The following is a 12,565-nucleotide window of genomic DNA, read 5'->3' on the forward strand; positions in this document are numbered from 1 at the left end:
ATTAGTCAAAACTGTGCCAGGTGCTGCCTTAGCACAGCCAATCAGATCGCTCTCAATCTCATCCTGAAATGAGAATGGTTAGTGGAGAAAACACAAAACAAACAGGAATCCTGAAAGAAGAAAACATCATTCAGTATTTCTCCAGTTTTAGTTTCTCTCCATTGGCTCCCTGTTAAATTTAAAATAGAATTTAAAATCTTCCTCCTTGCACACAATGTTGATTTTGAAAACCATAAGTCCTATGGTAGTGAGGAAAAGAAGAAAGAAAGAAGACAAAGTGCCTAAATTTGGATGTATAAAAAGTGTAAGGTTTGTGGAAATAGAAAGCAGGGACACAACAAGGGGAGGGCCAAGAGGGGCCAGTGGCCACCCCTTTATATTTCCTACTCCCCACTAGAAGTTTTATGGACAGACAAATTTTCATTTTTAAACATTTTAAAATAAAAAAATTCTAAATTGAAGCTAGTTGTGTTGAGTAAGACCAGCATGTCTGAATTGAACAGAATAAAATGAAGCCTAGGCGTAAATTCAGACTGGAAGACCTGCTTCAGCCTCACCTGCATCTATTGCTGCGTCGAGCACCTCCACTCAAGCCTATCAGCATCAGACCGTGCCTCCAGCTTATCCAATCAGCAAGCAAGCCTTCTTTTAAAAAGACCTCAATCATGGCCTCATTCGTTCACCTGCCGAACTTCAGCCCACCTCCACCCCTTCTCCACCTCCAGTTTCCCAGCTCCCTCAAGCTTCCTTCCCCTCTTCAACCTCCACCACCAGTGTCCGACCCGGGGAAGACGCCTATAATGCTCAACCTGAGCTTCCCGTCGAAGCGCATTGCTATTGTCAACACTCGCGTCTTCCGCCGAGGTCCGAGCGCCAAAAATCTCATGTCATTCATGTCAAATAAAACCATTTATTTGCAGCTTCTCTTTGTCATGAGTCTCTCCAGGTTGAAATATATATAGAGAAAGTCAGTGTTTTCATATGAAGATGCAAAGTCACAGGAGGGTCCTTTTTGATACAATATATAGTTTTTGCATAGTGATGGTTTCTCTGAGTCTTGCTTTTTAGTAAACCAGGGCACTTCCATATCAGTTTTAGCCTCAGTTCCATTATTTTCTACGGAGCCGTTAGCTTCGTCACTCATAAATTTACCATTAATTATGGTTCAGACATTGTTCCTAAAACATTTACCATGAGGCATACAACATAATCAGAGAAAGGATGCAGCAATAATTGGTCCCATAGAGGGGAAAAAAAAAGTAAATTCAGATGGTTTTAAACATTATGATGGAGCCCTGTCTGTTCATACTCACCAAAGAACAAGGAACACCGAAGCTTTCAATAAAAACTACACTTGTGAAAACAGTCTGTAATTTGGTGATTTATTTGTTTGTTCATTTCATTAATGGGAAACTAACAGACTCACATACTTTTTCTGGGAACTCTCTTTCCCTTGAGGTTTTACTGCCAGGATGCTACGAAGGCTAATGGGGGAGGGGAGCAGCTTGTTTTTTGGTTCGTTCACATATTAACACCTGGAGTTTTATATAGTTTGCTATATTTGCTGCCTAACACAGAATATTAATGCTGATGATAACAACTGCACAATACAAATACAAATCAGTACTCTGTTTGCTGTATGCTTTAAAAATACCATCCAACTTTAATCTTCATGATTAATAACTATGTTGTATGCTGTTTTACTCCATTAAAAACGACAATATTGCAAAACAAACATGACATGTAAAGCTCTTGTTTATCATTGAAAATTCCCCCTGCAGGAGGCAAAAAAAATAAAAGATGGAGCATTCACAGGTCTGGGATGAAAAACTTCACAAAGTGTCTGCTTACAGAATAGGACCGAATGCAGATAGTAAACCAAAATGTCATCTTCAAATGTTTGTTCATTGCCGACACTTCTACATGAGACTCTGCAGTGTGATTAAAGCGTCTATTTAGGTGAACTCAGGACATTTTCATCGGTATCCCTCCCAGTTACTGATGACTTAATATCAGCTGCGTGTTGCAGCCTGACAGCTGAATGTTTTGAAATTTGGTTCCTTTCCCTTCACAATTTTGTACATCTGTTATTGATGCCAGCACTTCACCGGAAATGCCTCCTCTTAATGCCCCTTTCACACGGGCTCTTCTTCAGAAGTCCCGCTATACTCCACTCTACTCTACTCGGCTCTATAAAGAATGCATCGCGTCTACACCGGCCAGTTTGGTCGGTAGCAGAGGAATGCCTCCTTGTGTTGTGGGGGGTGGGGCCGCGGGGGATGGGAGCTATGAAAACTTGGCGCAAGTTATGTAAACAACGGAAGCGCTATGGACAACATTGGCCCTGTGTTGTTGCTGTTTTTTAAACTTATGGGGATTCTCCTGAGACTTCAGGAAGAGAGGCGCAGTGGAAGAAATGCTCTGGATGCCGCGATTGTTGCGCGGAGTAGGACAGCTGTTATCCGCCGGAGATTTCAGGCTTTACAGCGCCTTCAGCTGGGGGACAGACGGCATAAACATTGCAGGGTAAGCTAACGCAGTTGTTTATATTCCTACCTTCGCTCTTTATGCTTGCATCTGGTCACACCCACGACCAATGAGTGAACAGGAGCTAAGCTTGCATCACCCAACAAAAGCAGGGCCGGCCCCGCTGGCCCTACTCCGAAGCAGGGACCAAAGGAGCAGGGCCGGCCTCGAAAAATGCCAGTGGAAACGCCCACAAAGCAAGCGAAGTAGAGTGAAGCCGGGACCGTTAGGGTCTGTGTAAAAGGGGCACAAAGGTCTGAAATCAAAAGGAGTAAAGTGGGCGGAGCATCAAAAGGTCAATAATTTCAGATTTCATGTTGTCTCTATTTAGATCTTTTATGTTCAGGAGAATTAAGTATTCCGACTTCAAAGTCACAAGAAGCAAAGAGCAAACAGGAAGAGGTTTTAACCTGGAGTTTCAAAATAAAACTCACAGATAATCCTCAAAATAAGATTCTGGTGCTGACAAAACTTAGATTAATATTGCCTGCTGCCAAGAGGCGAAGACAGATGATAAACGGTTTCGCCTGTGTGTTTGTGTCTGTTACCAAAATATTTCATGAACCACTGGACACATTTTAATGAAACATACAGAAAGTAATCATTGGATGTAAATATACAACTAATTAACTTTTGGAGTCAACATGATTCAAGATAGTGACTTCGGCCAAATGAACTTCAAATACACAAAAATGGTTGCATCCGAGTAGGTTTTCCACATATTTGGCTAAAATTTGGTGTGGGAGTAGCTGAGACTGATCCCCAACATATATTCAGCTACTCACAGATTGCATTATATCCTAGTTTAAAATTTTGCCATTAACTATTTGGGGTCAACTCTGTCTGTCTGTTAATGATATATCTCATGAACCACTGAACAAATTTTACAGAAACTTTTAGAAAGTAATCACTGAATGTACATCTGCAACTGAGTAACCTATGGAGTCAGTCCAATTCCCGATGGCTGCCACAGCTCACGAATATTAGCCAACACAAAAATGTCTATAACTCAGTCCGTTTTACAAATATGGAGCTAAAAATTGATGTGGTAGTAGCAGAAAGTATTCTCAACATATACTCTGAGGTGGACATTTCGCAGTGCCGCATGAGATCACGCACAAAGGTTTGAACAAAATGGCTACAATTCCACCATTTCTCAACATAAGATGATCTTAGTTTAATCGCTGGCATGAAAGATAGTGGGCTATATGCATTCCCTCAAGGAATCCTACACCTTTATTCACAAAAGTAAATCCAAAATTACGACTGGACTTTGCACAAAAAAAGTTGATTTATGTTGGAATTGCAGGCAGTAGCTGCACTGGCGCCCTTCACCACTTGTTCAGGAATTTTCTTCTTGTATCTTTGTTTCTGCAGTTTTGTCCATTTGGTTTTCTTAGTAAGTGAAAACACTAATAAATGAATAAATAAATAAATAAATAAATAAATAAATAAATAAATAAATAAATAAATAAATAAATAACATAAAAATGTTCAGTTTGTAATGAATTGAACGCATCGGGTGAGTATATTTTGTGGCTCTTTGGTTTGTTTTGCACTAACAGCCTCTTTGTTTTGGGTCACAGTTTCGTGGCGTGTTTGTGTTTTGAGCAGATTATCCAGGATTATTAGCTTATCCAAAGTGAGCTTTGTTTGGCTCAGAAACACGCTGAACTTTAATGCTCCCCTATGAAAACAGATCAAGTCAGCTGAGTTTTAAAGTGAAAGCACTCTGGTTTCTGTTTGAGGTCTGGCCTAAGAGAAACTCCATCTGAAACACAGCAGAGATTTCATCAAGCAGACTGGAGTGAAGAACTCCAATCTGGCTTTTGGTTCTGTTATATAAAATCTGCAGTGAGTGCAATTAAAGCTGAACGCAGCTCATATAATTTGTCAACTTCCAACATATTATTTACTGTAAACGTGACATGAGCGTCATTAAAATTTAAGGCCAACGTGCGGCTTTGAACTGAAAAATTTAACACATCAAGATAACATGATAAAGATTTCAACTGAATTGAAATTTAAAACAAATGTGAAATGATGTAAAATGGAAACATTTAGCCTTCCTTGAAGGAATGCATATCGCCCACCACCTTTCATGTCAGAGTTAAACTTTGATCGTCTTGTGATGACAAGGGATGATGTAGCTGTTTTTGTCAAACCTTGTAAATTATCCACGCTCCCATGCATTATTATAGGATCAGTTCTCAGAGTATGAATTGAGGATGACTCTCAGCTACTAGCACATCAAACTTTATCTCAGTATCTGTAAACTTGAGTTACAGCCATTTTTGTGTTGGCTAAGGCTAATTAGTGATGGAAGCCATTTTGAATTGGCTTGACTCCCAAAGTTAATCAGTTGTAGAGGTACAGCAAATGATCATTTTCTAAACGTTTCATTATAGTCCGCCCAGTGGTTCAGGAGACCAGACTGCAACAGTTAATGCCAAAGTTTTAAGCAAAGGAATTGTCCAATGTGCAGAGCTCAGAGTATGTACCAGGAATGACTCTTAGTCACTGCCACACCACAATATCACTACCACATCTGTGAAACTGGTTGAGTTATAGCCGTTTTTGCTAAGGTCTCTTAGCTGTGGCGGCCAACTTGATGAGCACAGAAGGCCAGAGGTTGTACAGTTACTGCCTCTGCAGCAGGACATACTTTATTTCTGAGTTTTAGGACTGACAGCTTCAGTTTTTGCTTCTCCTGTAGGCGACAGTCTTGGTTAGACATACAAAAGACATTTAACAAATCCTGTCCAAACAGATGTTTAAAAAAACATGATGTGTTTATTAATTGTACTAATAACTTTACCTTAAGTCCTACATATGATCTTAAAATCTGTAACTGTATGTGCCTTAAAATCCATACTCTGCCAGATCAAGTGAGATATCCCAGTATCGCATAAGATCCCACATAATGTTATATTCATGGTTTGACCAAAACAGCTACAACTCATATTATTTCTCCTCATAAGATGATCTCAGGCTAAAACTCTGGCATGAAAGACTCATGTTTCCATTTTAAATTTTAGTTTAAAACCCTGGCATGAAAGGTGGTGGACGACATGCACTATTTTAAGAAACGCTAGGCCTTTAATTGACTCATTTTAACCTTTTGCCTCATCTATGGCTGTAACCTCTCAATGTAGAACAAAGGTTCCCTGTCCTGTACTCTGAATGCAGCCAGTAAGAAAACGGACAAACAGCAACTACCAGAAGTTTGGAAGAGCCAAAGATGAAGAAAAGCAAGGTCAATGTTAGCTAACAGTGACTGTCTTTTATGGGAGGACTTTGTTCTTTTCACATCCTGTCAGATGTAAAGGGTAACTATAGGGCAAAGGGCAATAAATAGAAATGCTCCTTTGTTCCAAGTGCAATAACTGAACATAATTAATCAGCAAAATCCCCTTTAAGTAGACCTGAACTCATTGGTTTAGTTATGTAAGCAAAATATATAAACCATTGGAAAAATTGTAATGAAACTTGCAAAAACTAATCCCTGTAAGTACATCTGCAACTGATGAACATTTGGAATCAACCTGATTTAAGATGGCCGCCATAGCAAACTGATCTTAGGAAACAAAAATGGCTATAAGTCAGTCAGTCAGTTGGTAGTAGCTGAGAGTCATTTACAACATATATTCCAGTGTGGGACAAATTTGCTTCATTCTTTAGCAATAACTGTTCACTGGATGGTTTTTAATGAAGCATACTCTGAGTGTGATATTAAATGGTAAATGGATTGAACTTGTATAATGCTTTATCTAGTCCAAGGACCCCAAAGCGCACTACAATCATTCATCAACTGATGGCGGTAAGCTACATTGTAGCCACAGCTCCCCTGGGGCGGGCTGACAGAAGTGAGGCTGCCATCACACCGGTGCCACCGAGCCCTCTGACCACCACCAGGAGGCAAGGCAGGTGAAGTGTCTTGCCCAGGGACACAACGATTGACAGAGCGGGGGTTCAAACCGGCAACCCTCCGGCTACAGGACGAACCCTTACCTCCTGAGCCATTGCATGAGATTGGGCAAAACGTTATTTCCAATGTCTGACTAAAACAGCTACAACTTTATTATTCCTTTTGTCCTTTCACTGAGGCTGAAAACCAAATTTCCCCCTGAGGAGAAACAAAGATCTGAACTAAATAATCCAATGTAAAATGTAAATGTAGCGCAGTTAGCAAGGGGCTAATTTTCAAGTCCCTTTGAATAATTAGAGATCTAAAAATAAAAAAGTACAAATATAAATACCTTCTATTGTTATAAATATACACAATAAACAAAATGCTTTTCAAACTCTTCAACTTTTGACTCACAAAATAAAAGCTGCAGTGACCTGTGACCCTGACTGTTGCAGGTGGAGAGGTATAAACGTAAATAACCCCCTTAACAAAAAACAACATCAACCAATATGCTGCTTTTATGATCACAGTTTCAGTTTTTATCTCTTTGTAACAGTTAAAGCTAAATATGTTTTTAAAATTATTTTGACATCTGTGGATCTTCTCAAGATCTCTTGCTCAGAAAAACATGACTCACCTTGGGGGTCTCAATCCCAACTTTGGCAACCATTAAACAATACGTTCAGCAACAAGTCATACCATAACAACAGCCCAGCGTTCCTTGAAGGAATGCATATCGCCCGCCACCTTTCATGTCACAGTTTGGAACTAAGCTCATCTTATGATGAGAAATGACGGAGTCATTGCTATTTTTGTCACACCTTGAGAATAATGTTATGCAGTTTCTCTTTCAATATCACGAGTTTTCATGCTCATGTGTTGTGAATGACTCTCAGCTACTATCACACCAAATATTAGCTCAGTGTTGTAAAATTAACTGTTGGCTAATGTTGCTTAGCTGTGGCAGCCATCTTCAATTGGGTTGATTCTAAAAGTTAACCAGTCATCGATGTACTCCCAGTGATTATGTCCTGGTAGTTTCAATGAAACCCATTCAGTGGTTTATGAGATATTTTGCTAACAAACAGGCTTGACTCCAGCAGTTAATGCCAAGGTTTTAGGCAAAGATGACACACAATGTGTTGTGCTTGAAGTATGTGTGGAAAATGACTTTCAGCTACTACCATCTCAAGTTTTAGGTCATTATTTGTAAAGTTGGCAAAGTTATAGTAATTTTTGAGTTTTCTAGGACTGTGGTGGCCATCTTGAATTGGGCTGAGTCCAAAAGTTAATCAGCTATAGACTTCAGTCAACGATTACTTTCTGAAAGTTTCATTAAAGTCCATTCAGTGATTCGTGAGATATTTTGCTAACAAGAAAGAGTTGATTCCAAAATGTTAACACAGATCTTGTGCAATTTTTTTAGCACTCATGGTATTAGTCTCAGCTACTACCACACCAGATTATAGCACAATGGATGACAAATTCAGTTAGATACAGTGTAAGTTTTAATTTTCTGGAATCCTTTACCAAAAATGCTGCCAAAGTCCCCCACCCAAAAAAAAGGGAAAAAAAAGGAAGACCTTCTGAAATTCTAGAGAAGTGTTGATCAAAACCACTTTAAAAATTATAGGAAAGTCTGGAGAAATTGAGGACTGGAGCAAGGCCAAATAAAAAAATTTTTTCAAGACTTTATTTGCAAAGTTTACTAACATGAGGATACATTTCTTCCGCATGTAAGGCCTTATAATAATAATAATAATAATAATAATAATAATAATAATAATAATAATAATAATAATAATCATTATTATTATTATTATTATACATATTTTTGTTGTTGTTATGACTGACTGGCTCTCACCGACAGGAGACGCTCATGTCACAGCATCAAACCTGCCGCCGTCACGCTGCGCACGCGCTTCCTGCCGCCACAGTGATCTCTGTTTGTGGACAAACTGGGGATTGGTGGGCTCAGCTCTTCACCTCTCCTCCTCCTCCTCCTCCTGAGCTCGCGCGCGCCGTGTTTGCCGACATTGACTTCAAACCGGGTTTGTCGCTGAAAAAACAAAGTCGGGGAGGTCGCGCGCACCGGACCGCCTGCGCGCTTTTTTTTACGCACGACCACGTACACACACGCGCAGAGTCTGGATGACGCACGGCGCGGCTACACCTGCGAGTAAATCCCCGAGCCAGGGTCAGAGATTAATGGGTGCGGAGAGAATAATGATGGGAGCTTTGTGGTACCGGGGAGTCTGAGGGTCCGCGGAGTCTGGCTCCGGGTCCGGAGGAGCTCAGAGGGAGGAGGAAGGAGCGGAAAAGAGGATTTGTTTACAAAAGCAGCAAGTTGGAGAAGCTCCTCCTCTCCATGATGTCGGAACCTCCTTAATTACTAATTTCTCCACACTGAAGCCACGCTTTCCCTCCCCCCTCTCTCTCTCTCTCTCCACTCCTCCATCCCTCCATCTCTCCTCCTGAGCCTCCTCTTTTCTCCTCTGTCTCTCTTTGGTTTACAGCCCGGAGGACGGAGGTGGACCGGTTTGGAGCAGCAGTTCTAGTTGTTGTTATTTTTTATTATTTATTCTTTTTTTTTTTTTTTTCTCTTTTGGGAGACTTGCCACCGGGCATGGAGGATGTAAAACCCCCGCAGACCGTGCACCGGTCCTCCTCCTTCAGCATTAAGAGCCTCCTGCTGCCCTCTAAGTGCGACCGGACGGACCCGGTCTCCGCTCCCGCCGCTGCGGTCCTCGGGATCCCTGGGACTCTGTCTCCATCGCCGGGCTCTGACTCGGACAAGTCGCCGGGCCCGCTGGAGGTGGACTCCAGCGCCGCCGTCCTGGACCCGGAGAAACCGGGCAGAGAGGAGCAGGGCGCAGACGAGGAGGAGGAGGACGGAGGCGGAGGCGGGACCGACGCGCAGGCGGCACCGGAGCAGAACGCGAACGGGACCGGCGGCGGTAAGAACGGCAAATACGACAAGCCTCCCTTCAGCTACAACGCCCTGATAATGATGGCGATCCGGCAGAGTCCGGAGAAGCGGCTCACCCTGAACGGGATCTACGAGTTCATCATGAAGAACTTCCCCTACTACCGGGAGCACAAGCAGGGCTGGCAGAACTCCATCCGGCACAACCTCAGCCTCAATAAGTGCTTCGTGAAGGTTCCGAGGCACTACGACGACCCGGGCAAAGGCAACTACTGGATGCTGGACCCGAGCAGCGACGACGTGTTCATCGGGGGGACCACCGGGAAGCTGCGCCGGCGCTCCGCCACCTCCCGGGGGAAGCTGGCCATGAAGCGCGGGCTGCGCTTCGCCCCTCTGGGCTTGGGGATTAACGAGAGGTCAAACAACCCGCTGTACTGGCAGATCTCCCCGTTCCTCTCCCTCCACCACCACCACCACCACCCGCACTACAACGGCTCGTCGCCCGGCTTCCTGAACCAGGCGGCCGGCTACGGCTCGCTGCTGCCCGCCGTGGAGCAGCTGAGCAACGGGGACCTGGGGCGCTCCATCCTCGGCGGCTCGGCGGCGGGCGCGCTGGGCCTGACGAACACGTACGGGATGAGCTCGCCTCCAGTCGGGCTGCTGTCCGGACAGAGCGGCGGCTATTTTGTCTCAGGGAGCCAACACGCTGCCGCGGCGACGGGGCCGCCCGGCGGGGGAGGCCCGCCGCCTCCGCCTCCCCCCGCGCCGCCGCACCTCCAGCAGGGCGCCCCGGCGCCGGGGGGCTTCAGCTCCCCGCAGTCTCTGCTGTCGGACTCCCTCAGAAACACCTCCCTGCCGGCCTTCTCTCCGGGGGTGTCCGCGGGATTCCCCGGGGTGCTGTCCCATCAAAAGAGGGTGACCCCTAACGCTTTCCTAAACTGAGCTCCCCCCTCCCCACCTCCCTTCCTCACCCCCAACTCACCCATAACTCCCCGTGGACGGAGCGGACAAACTGAGGCGCAAATAAAAAGTGGTAATTATCAAACACTGAACTGAAATAGAAATATATAAGAAGTGAAACAATATTCCGGCCCGGATTGCAGCGGGTTTGACTTTCTTTTTCTTTTGTTTATTTTTGCTGGGAGTAAAAAAAAAAAAAAAAAGGGAGAAACTTTTTGTTACCCGCGGGTTGTAAAACTGTAAACTAGACTTGCCAAAGGTAACACTATAAGTATATTTCAAGCTATTTATATCTTGTACAAAGATTTTCAGAACTTTGCTTTGAGTCGTTTATTTATGGTTTGTATTTATTATTGTATTTAAATTCTCAGTCTATCAGTATTAAGACAAGAAAGAAAAAAAAGACAGGGTTTAATATTTATGCATTTAGAGACAATCAAGGTGGACGAACAAGACAATCAGGAGTGTTTAAGAGGGGAAGGGGGGGGGGGAAGTTGAATAAAGCCTTAAATTTGAGAAAACAATCAGGGCTGTTCAGAGGAAAAAGAAGCCTACAAATCATATCTGTACTCAGGTTTGACCCCGAACAGGCCTAATAATAATAATATTGTTATTATTGATCAGGAGAAAAGCGTTCACTGTGAGCAGTTTCCTTCCAACACGATGAGAATTAAACATAAAATTAGATGTCATTCATGTGCAACACAAGGAGAAAGACAAACTCTTTTAATTTGAAAAAAATAATTTATTGTTGTTTTTTTTTAAAAAAAAAACTCCTCATAAATAAATATGCAAGTTAAAGTAGGTTTTTAATTTGATTGCAGTTGTGTGTAAGTGTGTGTGCGTGTGTGGAGGCCTGAATGAACGTAAAACGATCTGCGCATGTGCGTGAAGGAAGGGCCACAAACACGACGAGTATTTTCTCAGAAGCGACCCCCCTACACACACACACACACACACACACACTGTGTGTGACACACACACACACACACACCCCTCCTCCGCCGCCTTGATCCCGTTTTCTAACCCGCTGACCTGCTTCAGTTTCCCGGTGAGCGTGCTGCAGAGACCCCCGGGGCCCTCGGCTTGTTTCAGAGTCGGGGAAACAAACCCAGGAAATAATAATAATAATAAAAAGAAATCAAATAGAACCCTAAAGGCCCGGCAGCTCACACACATTCTGACAAAGTCCGACCAAAAGACTCCCTCGTTTTCTTTCAGCGCAGTTTGCCCACCTTTTTTGGCATTTTTTATTTATTTTTCTTTTTCTTTTTTTTTTTCAAAAAAAAAAAAAAGAAAACTGAATTATGGTCAGTAAATGTAAAAAGAAATAAACCCCTCAGACTGCACGACAATCAATAAAAAGTGGAGATTTTTCCGCCTGCTGCATTCATGTACTCTATATCCAACTTGATCTGATGTGTTTTATATTCTGACATAGAAGTAAACAAACAAACAAAAAAATACACAGTTGTGTTGCCAACAAAACTAAAAGTCTTAAAAAAATAAAAGCTAATCCACAGCTTCAGTAAATAACTACTTTAAAATGAGGTTAATTTAACTTTATTATAGTCTTCATCTAATTTTTTAAAATATATATATTTAAAGAAAATACTTATTTGTGACTAAATCGACAACCTTTCAAGAAAATTTGAAAAAAAAAAAACCAACACATTTTTCTCACTGAGACAAAAAAATGTCTTTTTACTAAAGCCATTTGGACACTTGGCTAATTGATTCAAGAATTTGTGTCACAGCAAGTTTGAAACCCAATAAATCCTCAATTCATTTTTATGTCCTGTGAGCAGACAAACTAAACTAACAAGCAGCTAATAAATTACGATAAAAAAATAAAGAAAATAAACAGTTTTAAATATCAGACATATATATATATATATATATATATATATACACACACACACACAGAGATCTCAGGTTAAAAAACAGTCGAGTGTAAAACTGTTTTTGAGCATTAAACCCAAAAGCAGCCATTAACAAACCAGAAGCACTGATTATTTCTGACATGGAGGGAAAAAAAAACCTTAGGTTGCAGTTCAAAGGAAATAAATTCAGGTATAAAATGTTTCCAATCGCTGCTGCTGTTGAGGTTATTTTCAACAACTTTGGGCCTTTTATTGCAAAATAAATAAAAGAAAACCTGCAGTTTGGATTTTCAGTTTTAAAGGATGTAAAATGTGCCCCACAGTGAGCCTGCTGAGTGGACACCCGTCCCAAATGTTTTT

General features: G+C 42.2%; 1 protein-coding gene across 1 annotated transcript; it reads left to right on the plus strand.

Annotated features, from left to right (window-relative positions):
* The first annotated feature begins 8,459 nt into the window (after nucleotides 1-8,459).
* Nucleotides 8,460-12,001, plus strand: foxg1b (forkhead box G1b). Its single transcript, XM_017434260.2, has one exon. It carries the CDS (start codon nucleotides 9,063-9,065, stop codon nucleotides 10,302-10,304), a length of 1,242 nt encoding a protein of 413 aa, XP_017289749.1. The 5' UTR covers nucleotides 8,460-9,062; the 3' UTR covers nucleotides 10,305-12,001.
* The last annotated feature ends 564 nt before the right edge of the window (nucleotides 12,002-12,565 follow it).

This window comes from Kryptolebias marmoratus, linkage group LG22 (assembly GCF_001649575.2).
Source record: "Kryptolebias marmoratus isolate JLee-2015 linkage group LG22, ASM164957v2, whole genome shotgun sequence".
NCBI lineage: Eukaryota > Metazoa > Chordata > Actinopteri > Cyprinodontiformes > Rivulidae > Kryptolebias > Kryptolebias marmoratus.